Source organism: Manihot esculenta, chromosome 8 (genome assembly GCF_001659605.2).
Source record: "Manihot esculenta cultivar AM560-2 chromosome 8, M.esculenta_v8, whole genome shotgun sequence".
NCBI lineage: Eukaryota > Viridiplantae > Streptophyta > Magnoliopsida > Malpighiales > Euphorbiaceae > Manihot > Manihot esculenta.
Window position 1 is genome coordinate 36,395,057 of NC_035168.2, and position 22,493 is coordinate 36,417,549.

General features: G+C 34.7%; 4 protein-coding genes and 1 non-coding gene across 6 annotated transcripts; 1 reads left to right on the forward strand and 4 right to left on the reverse strand.

Moving 5' to 3' along the window:
- The first annotated feature begins 2,014 nt into the window (after nt 1–2,014).
- Nucleotides 2,015–7,228, forward strand: LOC110620972 (glutathione synthetase, chloroplastic). Of its 2 annotated transcripts, none has more exons than XM_021764932.2 (12): nt 2,015–2,552; nt 3,003–3,172; nt 3,803–3,878; nt 3,999–4,129; nt 4,783–4,905; nt 4,992–5,072; nt 5,353–5,433; nt 5,535–5,604; nt 5,993–6,114; nt 6,238–6,377; nt 6,469–6,661; nt 6,819–7,228. In XM_021764932.2, exons 1-12 carry the CDS (start codon nt 2,412–2,414, stop codon nt 6,940–6,942), a joined length of 1,452 nt encoding a protein of 483 aa, XP_021620624.1. In that variant the 5' UTR covers nt 2,015–2,411; the 3' UTR covers nt 6,943–7,228. The 2 variants fall into 2 exon arrangements, with proteins under 2 accessions (XP_021620624.1, XP_043815048.1); XM_043959113.1 differs by having other exon boundaries at nt 2,414–2,552; nt 3,010–3,172.
- Nucleotides 7,229–7,284: 56 nt separating this feature from the next.
- LOC110620974 lies at nt 7,285–9,621 on the reverse strand. The gene is made up of 3 exons (XM_021764933.2): nt 8,761–9,621; nt 8,288–8,311; nt 7,285–7,815 (listed from the first exon to the last, which is right to left on the reverse strand). The coding sequence occupies exons 1-3, from the start codon at nt 8,951–8,953 to the stop codon at nt 7,499–7,501; spliced, it is 534 nt and encodes a 177-aa protein (XP_021620625.1). The 5' UTR covers nt 8,954–9,621; the 3' UTR covers nt 7,285–7,498.
- Nucleotides 9,622–10,751: 1,130 nt separating this feature from the next.
- On the reverse strand, nt 10,752–13,425 carry LOC110620187 (phosphoglycerate mutase-like protein AT74H). Its single transcript, XM_021763814.2, has 2 exons — nt 12,552–13,425; nt 10,752–11,337 (listed from the first exon to the last, which is right to left on the reverse strand). Exons 1-2 carry the CDS (start codon nt 13,165–13,167, stop codon nt 10,916–10,918), a joined length of 1,038 nt encoding a protein of 345 aa, XP_021619506.1. The 5' UTR covers nt 13,168–13,425; the 3' UTR covers nt 10,752–10,915.
- Nucleotides 13,426–13,578: 153 nt separating this feature from the next.
- On the reverse strand, nt 13,579–13,651 carry TRNAA-CGC. The gene has a single exon. It is a non-coding gene; the product is annotated as a tRNA-Ala (tRNA).
- Nucleotides 13,652–16,076: 2,425 nt separating this feature from the next.
- On the reverse strand, nt 16,077–17,502 carry LOC110620531 (protein FANTASTIC FOUR 3). Its single transcript, XM_021764313.2, has one exon. The coding sequence runs from the start codon at nt 17,328–17,330 to the stop codon at nt 16,434–16,436; it is 897 nt and encodes a 298-aa protein (XP_021620005.1). The 5' UTR covers nt 17,331–17,502; the 3' UTR covers nt 16,077–16,433.
- Nucleotides 17,503–22,493: the final 4,991 nt, after the last annotated feature.

Genomic DNA, 22,493 nt, shown 5'->3' on the forward strand with positions numbered 1-22,493 from the left:
CAAAGTAGCTGAAAGTCCGAGGGAAGTGGTTTCGCCGAAGCAAGGGAGGCGTAGGCGACGACGCTCAAGGGGGAGCCAAAGTAGGTGCAAAGCCGAGGGGATGGCAAAGTCACCTAGCCACAAGGACGAGGGGAATGCTACTAGTGCACTAGAGGAGAAGGCTGAAGGCAACACTTCGTATGTAAGAGGACATACGGAGGGGTCCTCCACAACTTCGCACAAGGGAGATGCGAAGAGGTCCGAAGTTTGCTCAAGAGGTGTTGGGCAAGCGAAGAAGACGCGACGAGGGCGTCGCGGGTATGAGTGGGGGAGAATGTCACGGTCCAAAGGTGTTGGGACCAAGGACCCCCAAAATTGGAAGGAAAATTGGCTTTACGGGTTGTTAGAGCCAATTCTGCATTTGGGCCTGTGTGGCAGCCCAAATGAGGTTCAACAGGCTTGTGCTGCTGGTTGCAGGGGAAAAATGCCAACTGGGGCAGATTGGCCAGCAGACAGGTTGAACGGGCCCGTGGGTGCTAGAGGTGACTGGCACTGTTGGGGAAAACAGGCGGACTTGCGGGCCAGGAGGGCTAGCAAGCGAGGTTCACTTGGAGACTGGGCCAGGCGTGGAGCCCAGCAGGCCAGACGGGCTGGCAAAGGCAATGGAGGCAATCTGGCGAGTGGCAGGCCCAACGGGGTGCAATTGGGCCAGCCCAGCACAGGGGAAGGTGCTGGAAGCCAAGGGGCGTCGCCAGATGGAAGGAGGTTCAATGGGGCTGGAACATTCGAGAAGGTTCCAGGGGCATCCGGAGATGTCCAGGCGCAGATGAGGTTCAGCGGGCACGCTGGTAGGCCGCGCGAGGCTGGCGGGCCGAGCGCACAGATGGGGCGCGCTGGTGGGCCGCACACGCAGAGGAGGAACGCTGGTGGGCCGCGCGCACGGGACGATGCTGGTTGGCCGCGCGGTGAAATGAGGTTCACGCGGGCTGGAAGACGCGTGAGAATTCCAGAAGCTTCGAGGATTCTCCAGGCGCTGCTGGAAGCTGCGAGGCGCGGGCAGAGAGGTGCGGGCGAGCCGAGGACGCGCGGGGCGCACGGGCCCGTAGCACGCCAAAACGAGGTTCATTGCCAGAATCTGCCAGAAAATTCCAGAACGTCCCAGATTGCTCCCAAACCGCCCAAACAGGGGCAGACACGTGGAAAAACACCAACCACGTGATTAGGTCGGTTAAACTCCCTCATTTGCCTATAAATACCCCCATTGGCAACAAGAAACTTAGAAGAGTGAGAGAGTGGGAGCCTCCTACACCAAAATAGCCTTTGGGACATCTTGTACACACTTTGTGGTACATTTGTGAGCTTTCTTGTATTCTTGTCTTGTAAATTTTTCCAAGTGTAATATAAGAGCCATTTTCCCCAATTCTCTTCCCTTCTAGCTAGTTTAGCTTGTCTTGCTTCCTTCATCCCACAAGAAGCTGGCTGAGCTCTTCACAACCCTTCAATTACTTTCCGTTGCGTGATTGTGAGGTTAGGCTGACTTAGCTCGACGGACTGAGCTTAGTGCCGCACGGCTTAAGCGATTTTCGGGGTTGGAATCATTAAGCCCGTGACATTTGCGCATGGAATTGGATGCTGCTGCTTGCAGAAAGAGGGTCTAAGCTAATGGTGTGTTTGTTTAATTTGGAAAAATGAGGCACTCATCAATTAATTGTAATGCCCACAAGCAATGCTGTGGCCCAAAACCAGAAATGGGAATGGCCAGTACAGAAGTATTCTCCGTTTGCAACTAAATTTTATGCAATTATTCAATGAACAACCCAACTACAATTATGCAATTATTTTTCTCATTTATAAAAAATTTAGGAAATATTTTTTATTAATTATTATGAGCGTGAAACTTATATATTACCAAATTAAATCAGGTTAATATTTTTGGAACAATTTTTTGTGATTCCTCAGCAAATGCACATAGGGCCAAAACCTTGCTATCTTCAACCAGTAAACGAGGAGAGTTTATAAAATAAAAGCTAAAGCAGCCTACCAAATAGCACTTTGGCCGTCATAAACAAATCAAAAAGATGCTCCCATTGCCATAATCCAAGTCATAATTCTTCTCTGTATTGGATTTGGACCGCCATGGAATCTTTGTAATCTCTTTGTGGCCACGGAGAGAATGGTCAAAATGAGTGCTGCCTATTCCTGATTCCTCTGCTCTCTGCCCCTCTTCCCCTATCTTTACTGACGTCATAATTTGCCATCTTCTTCATCACGCATCAAATTTTAAAACCAACTTAAAAGTCTACTTTCATTCCTACTATTAATTTCATCTCCAGAAACCCACCAACAATTTTATTTTCCAACACCAGTTTTCACCTACTTCTCCTTGTTCGTCTGCAAAGATTGTGCCTTTGAGGCGTGCCAGAGTAAGTTTGATGGAGACCCAAGCAGGAATTGTTTCAAAACCCCTCGTTGATTTTCATGGCATCGATGAAGAATTGGTTCAAAAGATGGTTCATGATGCTCTTGTCTGGAGCTCTCTCCATGGTCTTGTTGTTGGAGACAAAAATGTTCAGGTTTGTGCATAAAAATTCTCTTATCAATTCTCTGTAAATTCGGTATGGTTGTATATATAATGACTAAAGTGGTTCTTTATTCGTTTTGAAAATGAAGGCCATTCCTATAAGGATAGCTAATTTGCTTGTATTTTTCTTCACCTTTTTAGCAACTTAATGGAGTTAATATTGTTATTGAGAGAAGATTCTTGGTGGGTTTCTCGTTGCAATCTAATACTTGATTAGCTATTGTGGATCGATATTCTTCAAGCTAGTTTGTAAATTCATCACCATTGTTAATGATAACAGTAGAAGAGAAGGAGACTGCTTTCTTTTCTTCTTTTTTTCCCCTTGTGTTGTAAATTAAAACAAAAAAAAAAAAAAAAACTTTCATCTAAAGTACTCTTAACCTTTGCTGCAAAACGGTATATGTAATATAAGATAGGAATAATGTGGTTATTTGCTTCGTAGAGATCAGGAAAAGTACCTGGCGTGGGGATGGTACATGCTCCATTTGCCTTGCTGCCCGTGGCATTCCCAGAAAATCACTTTAAGTTAGCATGTGAGGTTGCGCCCATATTCAATCAACTTATTGATCGTGTGAGTTTGGATGGAAAGTTTCTGCAGGACTCATTGTCCAGGTACTTTTCATCCCGGACGCTCATACATTTTATTGTTTATTTTTACTGACAAATGTTGCTGTAATTAAACCTTTTAGGGTATCATTTCTTGGATTGTGGACTGCTACATGTTTCTTCAGTACAGTGTCTCCTTTTATTATTTGCCCGTCTTTTGTAGTGACTTCTGAGATGTAACTGTTGTGGTTGTGATCATTATCACTATCATCTGTTTTGATAAATGCTTATTTCAGAGCTGGAACCATCTTGAAAGATGTATTAATATGCTATAATATCCTCTATGTTCAAATTGAATATTAGGTCGTTAAAAAAGCTGTGCATGGTGAAAGTTATAAAGATCTAACTGAAACTGATAGTACCTTCACATTCTCTTTTAACTGTCCTTAGCTTTACTGTCTCTTTGTGTCCTGCAACTTTAGCAGATCAGTATCAACTATCATGCATTTGTGGTCCAGCTCAAATGGAGCTGTTGATTAGATTCAGAATTTCGCAGTTATATTGATTGTTGTTTCCTTTTCTTTGTCCAGCTTCATCACTTCTGGATCTGTGTGCATTTTATGCTCACTCTTTATATTCTCTTGTTAAATTTGAATGGTTGTGAAATTGATATCTACTCTATTATTGACACTGTAGAACAAAGAAAGTAGATGTTTTTACATCAAGACTTTTAGATATTCATTCCAAGATGCTAGAAATGAACAAAATAGAGGTAATTATGTCTCAAGGCACTTGGATCGCATTTTATATATGAATATTATGTTATTATTTGATTCATTTAGGTAACAGTTTGCTGAAAAAATGCTAACTTTTCCTTTTGCAAATTATACAGGAAATACGATTGGGTTTACATCGCTCTGATTACATGCTTGATGAACAAACTAAATTACTCCTCCAAATAGAGCTAAATACAATTTCCTGTTCATTTCCTGGCCTCAGTTGTCTTGTCAGTGAGCTTCACAGGTCAAGAAACTTATATCGATTTTGTAGTCTTATGCTTTCTTCCTGGCCATATCTGTCTCACTAAAAAAAAATTGCAAATGTTATCTTATTTATCAAGGATATTTTAAATGTTTTTTCAAGTTTGGCTGGTCATTGTATTGTTGGGTTACTTTATAGCAATGGATGGCTACATAGTTCACATGTAGAAGTAAGCAGTACCAGTGAAGCAGAGTTAAGCATACTACTTTTGCACCTCCTCCTTTTATTGAGTTACAAAGTTTCCTGTTGTGGGATCAAATGTAGATCTGACTGTTAATAGGGTCAGAGTTTAGTGTTTGCCAATTTTCAATAACATTAACTGCCTGAAAGGTATTCATGTGACCTAGCTAGTAATTTTGTTCCATGTATTTGATAATTTGTTATTGTTCTATCATGTAACAAGATTTTGCACCTCATCCAAATGCCTGAAATGTTTGGGTACTCAATCTCAAACACAATGCCCCCTGTCCAAACACCCCCTCCCCCTCCCACCCAGCACACACGCACAAAAAGGAAAAAAAAAAGGTGCACACAGTACCCTTTGGGTGACAATATAAAAAAGTTATGTATTCTAATCTAATGATCTCAAAAATTAAGCAAAAGAGAATTATAGCGCTGGCTATTCATTTCTGCAGGAGCTTGCTTAAGCATTATGGAGAGTACCTTGGATTAGATTCCAAAAGAATTCCAAGCAACAATACTGTCAATCGATTTGCTGAGGCTTTGGCTAAAGCTTGGACTGAGTATAATAACCCAAGGTTAGGTCTGATGACTGCTCCATTTCTTATCTCTTGCTGCTCCTACTGTGTTCATATGGGTTATACTTCTTGATACACTTGTATAGGGCTGTAGTTATGGTTGTTGTTCAGCCTGAGGAGCACAACATGTATGATCAACATTTGCTTTGTGCTGCTTTGAAGGAAAAATATCCTTTTCGTGTAAAAATTATGCTCTCATTGCTGGACATTGTAGTTTCTGAGGTATGATTGCAGATAATTATAAAGACATGTAGTTTCATGTGTTACAAGTTGAGAAAGCTGATGATACTTTTACCAATTTCTGGATGAATTGGTTTTTGGAAGATGGAACAAGAACTTCTCAAAAATCACTTTTCAGAAATCTCTATTCAGATATTTATTTTAGTCGACTAAAGCTTTTTCAGCAGTCCTTTTGAGATATTTTATTTTCCTTAGCTTTTATAATACACATAACGTAAAAGCTATTCGGAAAACATTGGCAGAAATTGATGCAGAAGGGGAACTTCTATCAGATGGAACACTCTCTGTGTATGTTATTTCTGGCTTGGAAATTTAGTATATCCTCTTTAGTTTTGTTGTTTTACCTTGTCTATTTTCGACTATGATGTATGAAATGTATACATTTGCAGAGCTGGCCAAGCAATTGCCGTGATCTATTTTAGATCTGGGTACGCACCAACTGATTATCCTTCAGAAGCAGTATGTGTTTATTCATGTTCCTTCATTTTAATATGTCTTACAATCTAATTTCTTTTTTTTGTGCTCCAATGTTGAGTGTTGAATCTCTTGTCTCGGGACCCAAAACTTATTTTTTGGGTAGGTGAACAGAAGCTTTGACGTGAGGGTAACTGTAATGAAACATAAATAGATGGATTGGACGTTGTCCTTGTGCTTGCTTTCCTGTTTCAGATTTCTCCAGTTACTTTTTGCTTCCTGACATTTACTTTGTTATTTCCTGGTTGTTTCAAATCAATTTAGATTGCAAGACTTAAAATTATTCTCAGTTTCTCTGTCGTTATGATGATTCTATGCTCTGAATATTCTTCATTGATGGTGTTCTACTGCTTCATACTTGTTTTGGTTGTAGGAATGGAGAGCTAGGCTACTCATGGAGCAGTCATTAGCTGTCAAGTGTCCATCCATATCTTATCATTTGGCAGGCACTAAGAAGATTCAACAAGAGCTTGCACAGCCTAATGTGCTTGAGAGGTAATGAATTTTTCATGACAAGCACTTTCTATGTGGTCCAGATTTCTGTGGATTAGGTGCTTGATCCTTTGATATAGTCCTAATAAAAGATTATGAGGGTCTAATATGAGTAGTTTCTTACAGATTTCTTGATGATAAAGAGGACATTGCCAAGTTACGGAAATGCTTTGCCGGCTTGTGGAGTTTGGATGATACAGATATCATCAACAGAGCAATTGAGAGACCTGATCTGTTTGTGATGAAGCCCCAAAGAGAAGGCGGAGGTTCCTTATTTCTGAAATTCATTCGCATATTCTCCTCGCGTGATGAGTATTTTGTGGTCTTGATGTCTAAAAACGAGTCATTTATTTTCAGGGAACAATATCTATGGTGATGATGTGAAGCAAAACCTTAAAAGATTGCAGAGGGATGGAACTGAAGAAGATGCTGCTTTCATCCTCATGCAACGAATTTTTCCAACTGTTTCCTCCACATTTTTGGTGCGAAATGGCATTTGTCATAAAGATCGTGCAGTATCAGAACTTGGAGTTTACGGTGCTTACTTGAGGTACACAATCTCTGCACCAAAAGATGTTTATTAATAATATGCATATCTAGTGAAATGCTGGTCAGTTATATAAAAAGGGTTTAAACATATAATATGAAAATGATCAATGTCATACTCTCAACAAATTTTTCTAACATTCATGTATTGCAACAAGCAGGAACAAGGACAAAGTTATTATAAATGACCAGTGTGGATACTTGATGCGGACAAAGGTATCATCCTCAAATGAAGGTGGAGTTGCAGCTGGATTTGCTGTCTTAGATAGTATATACTTGACTTGATGAAGCAACTTTAATTTTCAAGTTGGTTTACAGACTCGAATGCTTCATAATTGACCAACACATATGTCACAGTTATTCAGCATCAAGTCTTACAATCTTGAGATATAGCAGGGTCTTTTCTTACAATTCTCAAAAAAAAAAAAAGGGCATGGAGGACTTACCTCTAGTTTCCATTGTTTTGTTGGCAGTGCAATGCAGTTGTAATGAGTGGACACAATCGTCAGGTTTCATGTATGTCTTGTGTTGTGTGACTGTTTTGTCAAATAAAAATTTGAACACTTTCCTCCAGAAATTCGAGTAAATCGGCTAGTTGCTATAAAACTAGAATAAGGAACATTTGGGTTTTCAATCAGGAAATGAACAAGAAATATTTCAATCAGAGTTTGGGAATACAGAACCATTTCATCGGTTTAATTTCCTTTACATTGACGGCAGAGCAACATCAATTCTTCAAGACTATTGACATCAAACTTGCATGCTAATATACTGGTTATACAAGCTATTTCACAAATTGCAAATCAAAGCCTAACATTACTTGTAAAAGAGAAAATTTGCATCATGTATACATTTTCCTGTTATATTTCCATCCAAGTTCTCTTGCTCTTTTCTCCCACAATGCTGAAAGCTTATACTCTTCTACTAATTCTGCTTCAGCCCTTTCCCTTGCTTCTTCACAAGTTTCTGTTTGAGCATTGCACTTTTCTGCTTCTTTCTGATAGTGTGAAGAGGCTCTCCTAGCATCCATTATTAATGCCCTGGTGTGCTCAGAAGAATCATTATCCACTCTTTTCTGCAAATCAATTTCCTCAGACAGTAAAGCTACTATATCCTTCTCCATTTCTTCATGCACATCTGGGTCATGGTTGCCACAGTCTGCACATAGTGGAGAAGCATTTGATGATGTGAAAATTATAGGATAAGAATCAATCAATGGTTCTACTACGAATGTTTTCCAGAGTTGGTCACATTAGTTTAAATGACTGTTCATTCTGTTGGATTTCTTGGTTTCTTATTTGATCTTGTATTATGGATGACCATTAATCATACATGACTCATCTTGAACAATTAAGAAAGGAGGAGCGAAAACATATGTGTACAAGTTCCAAGCCACACCAAGCTTCTCCAGCAATGTGATATTAAACTATTTGGGTGGAGATTCTTTGGTTGATTTCCCATTTTTCACATATGTTGTCCACTGGGATGTTTCTGAGAATTTAAATTCCAGTGAACACAGATGGCCATCTAGATTTCCAAATTTAAAAATGACATGGATAGATAACAGCAATTGTAAAAAAGAATAAATGAAGCAATAATAACTAGCAGAATACACGTATATAGAACTGACCTGAATATGAGCTGTTGATAAATCCTGCAGAAGAATAGATATTGAAATAAAATTAGAGAAAAGAAAACAAAAATCTTTAAAGAAGGACAACAGTGACAATAACTTTGCAACTTTTAACCCCCCATTTTCCTTTATTCATTTTGAAAAAAAAAAAAAAGAATTCAAATCAATTCTTTTTTTGCTATCTAGTGGAAATGGTTCCCTAAATTAATCAGACTCTATCAGTTTCATGGTTTTGCTAGATAACAGCAGCTAACCAGACTTCATTGGAAAGATGGTTTAAATCAAATGGTGTACTACTGTAGTAGCTAACAAGAAGAAAGACCAAAATTGCAAACTGCATTCTCTGCTAAAACAGAGTGAATGCTTATGCTGAAAGTCTATTAAGTCTAATAATCTAATTCAATGATAACGAACAGACTCAAGTATGCAAATTAACCAGCATATCCATTTCAGAGAGGTAAAAAGCTGACCTAATGGTAAGGACAAGGCAATCTCTTCAGAGCAATCACAATCACAAGGACATAAAGTTTGATTACTTGAACTCTCCCTTGAATACAGCTGGGGTTTCGCAATGTACCCAACCAAGAATGTAGCCACCAACGCCAAAACTATCCTTAAACCGCCATTACTACACAACCCATAATGCTCTGATGGATAAGCCATCGAAGAGTTTACTCAAAAATAAACAAAACCCAAAATCAACTTGGTTTAAATTCGATTTTCAAGAATTGAATAAACTGCCCAGTTAAGAAGAAACAAAACCAGACTTTTTTAAGAAAAAGCATCCGATACCCATTAGAAGATTTGTGACATGGACGCATAATCGAGTATTAGCTCCATCATTGAAGCATTTTAAAATACACCCTTTTCAAGATCTGGGTCTGACTGTAAGAAATTTGACTATTACAGTAACATCTGCAACACTTTAACTAGGTGTAGAATCTCTTTTAGTTGAAATGAGAGTGCAAAAGAGGAAAAGCAATGTCTTGGTATGAATTTTTTGAGAAAGAAAAGGAAACCCAGATCCCTAGAAAGTGTACAAGAGACTTATAAGACTTACTCGTGGATCTGTTGCTACGGTGTGAGAATAAAAATAAAGTGAGGGAGTGAAAGAAAAACAGAAAAATACAAGTTGATAAGTTTTGGGTTAACGCATAAAGCTTTCTCTAATGATTCTGTCTGTTGCTTTTTGTTTCTTCAGGGGAAAAATTGAAACTTTGAGAGAATTGAAAGCAGCCAATGGAGGGCAGACATCGTTAGTTAATCTGATCGCAGCTAAGCACATGGCATGTCTTCTCTCTCTCCTCCTCTCTGAGACTCTGTCTGTATGTGTGACGTGTCCAATGTGCTGGGTTATTTAAAATAAATGAATTCCGAAAAAGAAAGAAAGAAAGAAAGAAGAAGATGACCGTTTACTGATTTCTGTCTGATACACAAAGGAAACTGCCAATAATTGAAAATTTTTTAAGTTGATTGAAAATTTTCCATTTCTATTTTTTTTTCTTAGGGTTTCGAGTAATGCTACAGTGAAATATGAAGTTAATCCGAATTTATTATGACTCGATTATATAATAATTTATTAATGTCCCTTCTATTTTTTTTAAGCATTTGATTGTAATAATTAATTAAAAAAATTATTTTTTTAATAAAATTATGAGATTATATATATTAGTAACGGTCAACTTTGTAACGTTGTATTTTTTCTTTTGCCAGACATAAAATACATCAACTTTGTAACTTTCAGTCCCACTGAAAACATTTTTCCATATAGATTTAGGAGATAGAAAAAGTAACAGCTAGAACGAGTTCAATGAAATGAAAGTTTTAGTAAATTATAAGCCTGTGTGTATGGAAAATTTAAAATTTTTTATTATTTTATAATGTAATTTAAAATTTTAAAAATTAATAAAATTATTTAAAATTATAAAATTTATCATAATTATATTTAAATTTAAATTTAAATTTTAAATTGCAAAAAAATATTTCAGTATTAACATATTATTTCATATTCAAAATATGAAAGAAACAGATATTTTTACCGCTCTATCCAATCAATTCTGTTCTGTTTAATTCCTATTTCATAGCTATATATTTTTCGGGGCTAAAGGAATGGAAAACTTTCTCCCAATTATCCGGAATATCTATTTATGATACTATGCGACTCGATGTATAAATAACTCGATGTATAAATGATGTGGTAAAATGATTTATATTATTTTATTATATTCATATGCTATTTAAATAGATATTATTGATAAAAAAATTTAAAATTTTTAACTATTTTATAATTTAATTTAAAATTTTAAAAATTAATATAATTCAAAATTTTAAAAATTAATATAATTCAATTCAAAATATTTTATCTAACTGTCCACCTCAATAAATCATGGTTAAGAATTGAATATGTGTTGCTAAATCATCGTTAAGAACAGATAATTAAAAAAAATTGAATATGTGTTGCTAAATCATCGTTAAGAATGGAGATGTTTCGTGTAAAGTAGTTAAAATTTACCCACATGAAAATAATCTACAACAACAACTACAGTTTCCATGTGTTTTCTTGACAAGGATCAACTACATGAAATTGATAAATCATAAGAATTTGACATCTAATTTCTGGGTAGCTTACACACATTTAGTTGAAGAATCATTGGTTTGTTCATCACTTTCTTTATCCAGATCAGTGTTGAGATGGTCAAAAAAAGCATCAAAGTACCAGGAACAGTTGTCATTCCAATCACCCCTATTGGCATGGATTCGCCATTTTTGATCAGCAATCATTTCAGGGGACATTCCCCATTCCAGCATTTCTTCATCTGTGTGATGAACTGCTAAGCTGTATTCTCCACCGTCTCCTAACTCCATCACTCGAAACTCACAGTTCCCGAGATTATTTAGATGCTCAAATTGTTCAACCGTCCACTTGAACCACTTCATCATGAATACACGACAAGTTAATCCATGCGAAACAATTATGAGGTTTAGCTCACAAGGCTCCTTGTGAAGCCTGTTCATGTCTATGTCTCTCCAGAGAGATTCCAGAAAACCTGCCAGATGAAGAAAAGAATACATTCAAACCTGAAATATTCATTCTATTAAAATAACTCATCACTGTTAAATATCAAAGTATAAATATTTAAGGCGATTAACAGTTCTTTTTAAGATATAAACTAAAAAGTTGAATTTTTCAAAATATAAAGAGATTATAATTGAATAATTTTTAAATAAGAACGAACTAATGGATTTCTCAAATTAGCCAAATTAACACCCAAACTTTTATCTTATGATCCCAATAGTTTGACAGCCACATGAAATTTATATTTTATACTATGTAAATATATTTGTAACAATATTTTTAAAATATTGGAGAAAAGAACTTCTACAAGAAAAAAGAACATTTGCATGTGGGAAATATCTCTCTTCCCATTAATCGAAGCTTAAATTAATGTATAACTCATGAAATACAGCACTGAATTTAATACTCTTAACTGCCAATCACATGTTTCCTGATGTTAGATTCCATTGTCATTTAACTAATCCAAGTTGGTATCATTTTCGCTTTATGTTTCAAATGCAGCTACTTAATGGAGAAGTGCACTATTCTTGCTAGTTTTCTGCTATGTGAAATCATGTATTTGTCAGTTGGATCTACCAGAATACATTGGATTATAAAAGCAAGCAAGTGAAACCATCATCAGCTAATATCAAAGCTTCCCAGAGCCAAAGCATGTTAAAAGTTCAATAGCATAAACAATATATGCCCACATATGAAAATAAAAGCCCTGTGTAGAAACATATTCTTCATCCATTTTCAACTTCTTTATATTAGCATTCCACATCCAAGTCTAAACTCTAAACTACCAATTCAATTGAGCATTTTGAAAACAACCATCTTTGGCATAAAAGAAACTGGTTGTAAAATTGCCCAAGGTGATCTGACTAACTATGCTAATTGATTTAGCATGTTTGAAGAGACAATAGAACTCAGTTCATCACAGTTCCTAATGCAAAATTAAGTTGCTTTTCAACATTAACAGGAAACAGGATAAAAACACAAACAGCTATGCTTCAACTCATGTTTTGAGTTCTATTTTTTGCTTATCCCACGGTTTTCCTCATAATCAAATTTGCATATGATAGAAAAACAGAATGTAAAGAAGTTCATTATGATATTACATTCACGAAACAAACAGGAGAAGAAAAAAAATACCCATTAGCAAAATTAATCAACTAAACGACCAGGTCAAGGGAAAAAACGTACTTGAAACGCGATCAAAAACATCAGCAGCTGATTCTCCTTCAGGAAACCGATAAAAGAATCTCCCAAATCTCTCTCTGGTCTCTTTAATCACCTTCATCCTCTCCTCGATCTGAAAATTACCAAAATCTTGCTCTCTGATCCTACACTCCTCTTTAACCCCAACAATCCTCTCTCTCTCAAACGACCGTCCGATCTCCCGGAGAGTGGATCTGGTACGCTGATAAGGGGAGACATAGAAGTGGACCCGCCAGTTAGTGGTGGAGTTGCTGCTGTTAGATATAAGATCGAGCAAACGAGTGCCAGCGACACGGGCCTGGGCTAGACCCAATGAGGTTAATTGGATTTTGTTGTCAGGGGTTGTGACGTAGGCGGCTGTGTCTATGTTGCCCTCTGACTCGCCGTGGCGAACAAGGATAATCCTCTTGGGGAGGAACTTGCAGGAGTGGTGGTGGTGGTCGTCGGCGGTCATGGTTGGGCAGTAACAGCTGATTCTTGATTTGGAGACTAATGAATCTGTTACTATGGTTTTTTTTATTAGTGTCTGCTTATCTGCTAAAAATGAATAAGAGGTGAAGCCTAGATTGGATTTATAGTGCGGTCTTGTCGTCATTTGCATTTTTACATTCTTTTATTTTTCTTGAATTCCATGTTGTAATTATTTCAAAGCGAAGAACTTATTCAACCTTTTGGGTTTTTTATTAAATAAATTATATTAATATATATACTAAAAACAGGTAGATAATCACCATGTGTTGTGTGTGTATGGATGTGCTTTAAAAGTTGATTTTTCAAGCTACGCGTAGAGAAAAAGAGAAGAAGTCGGCGCCGGCGAGGAGTTTACGCCACCAGAGAAGGGGATGGGGTTTCTGGATTTGCCAACCTGGTGCTGACAATTCATTTCCTTCATTCCAACATTTCCGCTCTTATAGACACAATTCACACTAATCTGATGCAAAGCCTGCCGCGGTGACGTGAACGACAACGTTTGGAGAAGAGCAAAACGCACAAAGTGAATTAAATGCAAAAATGGAGACGCGGGGAATCGAACCCCGTGCCTCTCGCATGCGAAGCGAGCGCTCTACCATATGAGCTACGTCCCCAAGCACGTCACAAGATATCTGATTTTTAATTCCTACAATATTGAGAGGGTATTTTGACATTTCCAATTTTCACACAAAAGCTAAATTAGCTCACCAATCAATCTCTAAAAACTTGGAACCTCTGACAACAATTCTCCCTCATCATCTCTTAGTGTTAAATTTTCTCAACGTCCTGCAATACAAAAAATTGTCAACCATTGTCTAGTGGTCAATTTCAGACCATACAATGACTTCTGAGGGTTGCAGATGGTCGACAGCCTCCTTTCATGTAAGGTTGGAACCAAGACAAGGTGAAAACTACCATGTAAACCTCAATAAGACCTTCGTTCAAAAAGGCCTTGTTAGCATTCAGTTGCAAATAAAGGCCACCCTTTTATTAGTTAAGCGTTTGCTTATAATAGTCATCTCTCCTTTTGTGTATTGTCCTTGTCTACAAGCCTCACCATGATTAGGGGTGAGCAATATTCGGTTTAAATCGAAATAACCGATCGAACTAATTAATTTTAAAATTTTGGTTCGGTTTTATTTTTTTTCGGTTCGATTCGGTTTGAAATTTTTAAAAAATCGATAATTTCGGTTCGGTTCGGTTTTAGACGTAAAAATTTCGATTAGACCGAACTGAATCGAAATCACCTATACTACGTCGTTTTAATAGTTCCCTATTCCCTAATTCCCTATTTCCCTTCCCTTCCCTTCTCTGCCCTAAATCTAAAACAAATTTCTATCTCTTCGTGCGTGCCGCCAGTGCTCCATCTCTGTGCTCTGCTCCATCTCTCATCTCGCCGCGAGATTCTCGCGCCTGTGCCTCCACTCTCCTCTCGATTGGACTGATTCACCATCGGCGTCGGCCGTTGCTCTCTATCGGCTCTCCACGCGTTGTCGGGCAGTCGACAATCTCTCATCTCTATGCTCTGCTCCATCTCTCATCTCGCCGCGAGATTCTCGCACCTGTGCCTCCACTCTCCTCTCGACTGAACTGATTCACCATCGGCGTCGGTCGTTGCTCTCTGACTCTCCACGCGTCTTCGGACAGTCGGCAAGTGCTTATTCCACAGCCCTCAGTCGGCAAGTGTTATTTTGGCAAGTATTATTTGCTGTTGATTGTTGAATTTGTGTACGTTTGATTGTTGAATTTGTATGTTGAATTTGTGTGCTGTTGATTGTTCTTTTTACTCTTTTTTAGATTGAATTTTAGAACACTAAAAATCAATCTAAAAAGAGTAAAAAGAATAATGAAAAGTTTGAAAATCGATTTAACTGATCGAACCGACCGAACCGAACCGAACCAAATCGGTTTGATTTGATTATCTCTCTTATTCGGTTCGGTTCGATTTATGTAAAATACTGCAATTCGATTTTTGGTTATTTCGATTCGATTCGATTTTGAACCGAACCGACCGAATGCTAACCCCTAACCATGATGATTCAATTTAGGCGGATTTGATAAAAAGACCCAATATTTATTATTTTACATTTTAATATAAATATTTAAATTTTAGATAAATTAATTTAATATTTATAATTAAATTAATTTTGACTGATTTTTAAAATAGAATTTAGATGGTGTGGTGGTGCAATATTTTATTATTTTTTTAGAATATAAAATAATTTTACTATGTGAAAATAATACTAACTCTCCCTTAACTAATATATTTTATAGTCAAATAAAAGCAATTCAATTATTAAATAGGCAATATACGCCTTTTATAGTAATAATTATAAAATTTTATAAGAAATATATTATTTTTTAATTATTTTATACCGAATGTATTTATTAGATTTAAATTTATAAATAATATTCAGTTTAGTTAAATACTATGCCAGATATAAGATTTTTATAATTATCACTGTAAAATAAAATTTATATATCATTAAATTAAATATTTAACAATTGTGTTACTTATTTTTAAATGTCTCAAATGTTAAAAAATATAAAAAATATTTTCTAAATCTTAAAATATATTACTTGAATTATATCCCCTTCATTTACCTTATACTAAATGTTAGAGCCAAAAATAAAACAGTTACAAACAACTTGAACGTTCGGATTCATTTCCATTATGTGAAGTCCGTTTTGGTCTCCTGTGGAGGTTTTTTTAATCAAATGTTCAATTAATGAATAAAAAGCTTAGTTTTGCCTGTTTAATGGAGTCAAAAGCTAGCTTCCATCATTTCATTTTTCTATTATTTATATTTGCCTTTATTCACTGACATAATATCATCTCAGCAATGCAGGCTCGTCATGTGATCATATTATATCACTCAAACTCAAATATTTGTCAACACTATTAAATAATTTAAAAATGGGTGTACATTTCAAAGTCTCCCTATCCATATTGACCATTAATTTGCTAAATCAACCAACCAATTCAACAGATTTTCATCATCAATCTGATAAGTACATATCACAAATAAACCAACAAAATTCTTTATAAATACAATAATTTATTCTTGTTATTATCTCTTCTTTGGTGAATAGATCAAAGAATTAACTTTTAAAAAATATGTATGAAATTTCTGAATTCGGAAATTTTAACAGATGAATCTGTGAGTGTTACCCACAGGGTCCTTTCTATTTGATGTGGTTCTCAAGATTCGAATCCTCCATTGTCGTCTTTGTTGAGACACATCAATTAATCTTCTTTCCCATGATAATTTGATTATGCCTAACGAAAAACAACAGTAGGCATCCTTAATTTGAGACACGCAGATAGACAAACACACACACACACACACACCCTTGAATCTTGTCTCTTTTCACACCCACGTAACCATCTTAGCTTCATCTAGTTGTCACACAATGCTGGTTCCATACATGCAAGTTATGGTGGTGGTGGCTGTGGTGGCCGGGGTGATAATCATGATGATTTGTCACTAGCTCATGACACCTTCTAAACCCTTCTCCATTCACAGAGAACTTCCGTTCCCCACCAGTTTCTTCTTCTTTTTCTTCTTCCTCCAATTTTTCTGCTTGTTTTTCATATTCTTGATCTTGAACTTGAAGCTCTTCATTAATATTGGATGATTCTTCATCTCTAACCAGATGCAACCTCAACCGTCCATCTTCACGATAAGCACGTAAAATCTCTGGCCTATCGATTCTAACCTCCGTTAACTCGAGTCTTCCATCCTTCCTGATAGGTCGGAGAAAGAAACAAGGGTGACCATTATGGTCCAAGGAAGAAATCGGCGACGGAAACTTCTTAACCTCTCTTCTCTCACCAATCTTCCTCCACTTAACCTTATTCTCGGTGGATTTCATCCTGGTACACAACTCAATCTCATCATCAACCCTTCTTTCATCAGAGCTCTCAAACCCTAAACTTTCAGTGCAAGACATCAACCCATTAACACCACCACCAACATCATCAATAAAACCAAACCCACCAGGATCTTTCTTCAAAGGAGAAGATGACGACGACGATGGTGGTGAAGATGAAGATGAAGATGAGGATGAAGATGAAGACTTGAGAAGAGAAGCAGATTCAAGAACATTAGGAGTTCTATGAGAATCAGAAGCAGTGGCAGTGGTCAAGCCAAGGCCAGAAGTGAAAACAGCAAGGCATTTGGAGGAGGAAGAAGGTTGTCTATGATCATCATCAAGATTCATAGAAACTGCGGAGAAACCTAAGAAAGAGTGAACGCTTTTCTTACAAAAGCTCATCATGGTATATGTCATGCATACATAAAAATGGAAAGAGAAAACAGAGAAGCATGTATATATATAAAGACAGAAGAAAACTTTCTCGGAAAACTGAAAAAGAAAATAAAAATAAAGAAGAAAGATGAGGGTATTAATAATATCCTCACGCCAAAGATAGGAGGAGGAGAGGGAGGGGGTGGTGGAATGGCAAAGAGAGTGCCAGCGTTACACAAAAGTGGTGGTGAAATGTGAGCTGGACTGATAGAGGAGGAAACGGTGCCGGGTCCCACGTTTCGATGGCCTGAGACTTCGCTCTCATCTGCCTTTCCTTCCACTCTTTTCTTCTTCTTTCTTTTTTTTTATTTTTTTTATTTTTTTTTTTTTAAAAAATGTTTTTTGTTAATCTAAAATTTTGATTTCTGTTTTACATTTTTTTTTTATTATTTGCTGTTGGGGTTGGCAATGGGCGATTAGCTTTTGCTAGCTGTCTATACAGTTAAGCAATTTGTTCTTATCTAATCAATTACTCATGGAAAAAACAGACATAAATTACCTCAACTGCACTGAAATCCAAACACATCCTTATCTTATATTCCATTTTTATATGCAAAAATGGCCTTATTTATCAATAAATTATAGAATATTTATTATTGAGGGATATTAAAAAAAATCTCAATTTAATTTATATTTATATTAAACACTTTAAATTTTTATAATAAAATTAAAATTTTTAATTTATTATAATTATAGTTAGAAAGTTAGAAAATAAAATTGAATTTAAATAAATTAAAATTAAATTATAATATATTCGCAAAAATTTTATTTAATTAATAAAATATTCTTTAAATACATATTTTTATTACAATAATATTATTTTTTTATTAATTTCATTATTTACTCTCTATTTCTATTTTTATATAATATCATAGGTTATTAATAAAAACTTAAAATATGAAAAAAAATTATAATTTAAAATATATAATATTTTATTTTATTTAAAATATTATTAATAAAAAATAAAAATTTTTAAATATAAAAAATATAAACATAACTTAAAATATTCCTCTTATAGCTTAGTTATCTTCTGTTTGAATTCTATGAAAATATTTAAATAATATTATTTTAAGTCGACATTAAATAGGTTTGGAAATTCTCTAAAAAAAGAAAATTAATAAAAAAGCAAGATAAAGAGGATAAAAAAAAAAAATTAAATTTGAAAAGTGGAAGACAGATTATTCGAACTGCACCCAACTCCCAAGAGTGCTGAACACAAAAGTTGGAACATGAAAGAAAAGTTAAAAAGCAAAGGAAAAGCAAGAGGTGAAACTCGAGATATATCGGATGATATTAAATTGGTTATTTTCAGGGATATTATTTCTCTCTCTGTAAAATAGATTTTTATATTTTGTAATTCAAGATTTTATAAATTTAATATTTTAAAAAATTCGAATATGTTTGCAATTCTATCTCTTTTGCATATATTTTTCAATATTTAAATATTTAAATAAATACAATAATTAAACTGTATCGTCTGAATATAAAATTTATTTAAAGTAGAACATTATTTATTATTGTTTAATTTATTTGTTATTAATTAAATTTTTATGAACAAAGATACTTTTTACTAAAAAGTTTACGATGAAAATTATCACAATATGATTATTTTATGACTGTGTTATTATTTCATTATAAATTTATTTTAAAAAATAAAAGTAAAGATCACCGGTTGAATATTTTAATATTTAAAAAAAGAAAAATTTACAATTTAATCTTTAGATATTATAATTATTAATAAGTCAGTTCCTGTATTTTTAAAAATTTATTAAAACGTTCTTATTTTTCTGTTCATCAATAAAATAGTCACTCCGTCTATTTCTGTCGTTAAAAATATAAAAAAAAACCAAATTATCTCTCTTCTTTTGTTCTTCTTCTTCATTGATTCTTCGTTGATTCTTCCTTCTCTTTTTCTTCTTTGATTCTTCTTTGATTCTTTTTCGATTCTTCTTTTTATTCTTCTTTCTTTAAGGAGGAGGAAGAGATTCTTCTTCTTCTTCTTCTTTTTCTTCTCCTTCATCATCATCATCATCATCTTCTTCTTTTTCTTTTTTTTTTAAAGAGGAGGAGGAGGAGGAGGGACTATTTCGTTGATAAAAAAAAATGATAAGGACATTTTAATAGATACAAAAAAAGATAAGGATATTTTAATAGATTTTTGAAAATATAAGGACTAATTTGTTAATAATAGCAATATCTAAGAACTAAATAAAGGGAAAATTTGAGAGTAAAATTGAATTTTAAAAAATTTCTCTCTCATCTTTTGTTTATTTTTAACGAAAAAGAGGATGAAAGGATTATTTCATTGACGGAAAAAAAAGATAAGGACGTTTTAATAGATTTTTAAAAATGTAGGGATTGACTTGTTAATAATAGCAAAATTCAGAGACTAAATTATAAATCTCCCTTTAAAAAATATATAAAAAAGACTATTTTTGCCTATCCATTAGATCTCTTAATTTAAAAAAAAAAAAAAAGAAAAGAAAAGGAAAGTAAGGAAAGAGAAAATAGGGTTTGTGTTGTCTCCTAATGTATTTTTGCTTTATTTGTTTCAGTTTCGTTGCCATTGTTTGTATGTTGTTTTATTTGTTGTGGTTTCTTTTGAATGGTTTTAGACTCTAGCTTGGGAAATAGATGGTAATGGCACTGGAGGACTTGTACTTGTCTCTAAAAGGCTTTATGATTATAATAGACCGAAAATGTCATGGGATGATTCACGATTCTAATATCTTTTCTATATAGACATAGTAGCCTTTAGTTTCATTTTTGGCATCGTCTGACTATTTTCTGAGGTTTATGGTTCTTGTTCTAACATGGTCGACTGCGTCGGTTTTGTTCTCTTATTTTTTATCTGCATGTTGGTCGTTCTTGGTTTCGAGACTGGCAGTGTAGTTCACACGTTCTTATTTCCTCTGGTCTAGCTTTGCCTTCATGATTTTGTTGGCAATTACATATGAGATTGAGACGATTGGTGTGGTGGTGGCAGTGTTACCTCGGTGCTGGCCCTTGGCGATATGGATTCTCTCTCTATTTAAGTATATATATATATAAAGCAAATAGTAGCACATTTTTTTTGAGCTACAAATAAGATTGCATTTCCAAGACTATTAGTGTAGTAAAACTATAAAAAGGAAGCAAATTCTGACGACACAATTTAGCTATAGTATCTACCTAAATATTTAAATGTCGAGGAATATGTCGTAAGGAGACCTATTATAAATAAGAAGAGACCTGCAAAATAGCTGCTACTGATGTCCTAATTTTCCAAGCCTGATCTTGGACTGCAAAATACAAAATATGAGTCTGTTTCACAAACAAAAGATGATAACCCCTAAGGCACAACCGATTTAATAATATTTAACAGAGTTTGTGTTTCACCTACCTGATAAGTATAGCAAGACCATGGATAGCATGTCCAACTTTATCATTGATAATAACAGTAATAACCATAGGAGAAACTGGTACTTTCACAAGACATCACAACATAATAAAACGAAATCCATGGAATGAGAAACCATACTCGTGTCTGTAGCCAACACATGAGAAGAATGCGAGGAAGGATCAATAAAAATTTCCCTGAGTTGTAATTGCGAGAAATTAAATAAGATACAAGACATAATGAGCATAGAATTAAGAAAAATTTTATCGAAAATATAATGATTACACTCTATTCCATACTGTGAGTATATAAAGTTAAAAGCCTCAAACCTTTATAATCCAATTTGGACGGTGCTAAAAGAGCCTCTCACTAGATTGAGGAAACAAGGGAAATCAATTAAAATAGGCTTATATGTACAAAAGTTGGCAAACCATATCAAACGGGCAGAGAAACAGTGAAAAAAATATATGTTCAAGAGTCTCAGATTTAGAATGACAAATCTTGTAATGAGAATCAGATAAACAGTCATGCCTGACTAAATTAGCTAAAATAGGTAAAATATTATGAAGTGATCTCCAAAGTAAGAGTCTCAACTTCGATATAACCGGATGGACCAAATACTCTTCCATGTACCATGACGAGGACATACAAAAGGAGATGGTGACAAAATTGAACTTGAAACTTAGTGGTGATATAATAAAAGCTGATAATCTGAACGCACGATTTACTGTATGCTTATATATTATGCGAGACTAAAAAATCTGGAATGCCACTAGAAATAATCAGAATTGATGAAATTTGAGCAATCTCTTGTGGCGAAAAAAGTGAAAGAGGAACTGGTGATTCTATTCTAGAGAATGGTAGTTTATTAAGTTAAACATCATACGAATATTAGCCGAAACCATTAGAAGTTGCCGCAAACGAAGTATGATCGTGATTTGTTGTATGATGAATATGTGAGTAACTATTTTGTTCTATATTACAAGAAAGAAAGTTAAATGTCAATTTATTAATCCTGCCTTGTGTTGTCAAAAAGAAAAATTCAATTCATTAATCACATCAATGCCTAATAATTTATAAGTGGCTTATGATAAAAATTAATTATAAGCAAAATTTATTGTTAAAGTTATTAAAATGGAATTTAATACAAGTATTTTATTAAGTTATACATAAACTAAAAATATTATTTTAAAATTATTATTCATTTTTAAACTATAATAATATTTAAATTAATTATTATAATTTATTTTATTTAAAAAAAATTAATTTTTTTAATATTTAATAAAATTTAATGTATTTAAAATGAACATAATTAAAAATTTAATAAAAAAAATTATATTTGTGGATTATAGAATTTGGGAATTAATTAATAAATAAATTTTGATTGAAGTAAATACTTTTAAAAATTATTATTATAGCAATAATAATATATAATTATTAATTAAATGAGTGCATCCACCTTGATATAAGCATGCATCACGCATGAACATGCAAATTGAATTATATATTAATTTTTTTTCCCCAAAAGGCGGCACCCCTTCCAGGACATTGGGCGGCACCGCCACACGGAGACTGTTCCAAGGACTGAGGACAGCACAGATGGAAGCAGCTGAATGCTCTTTCCCTTTTCCCGGTGCTAAGAAAAGCGTGACCGCTTTAGTAATGCATTATCCTCCGTCGGTAAGCAAGGTCATCCTTTATTTTTCTTGCCGGTGACATTCGACTTTCCTTTGCCCACTGAATTCCTCTCTCACCATTGTCAGGTT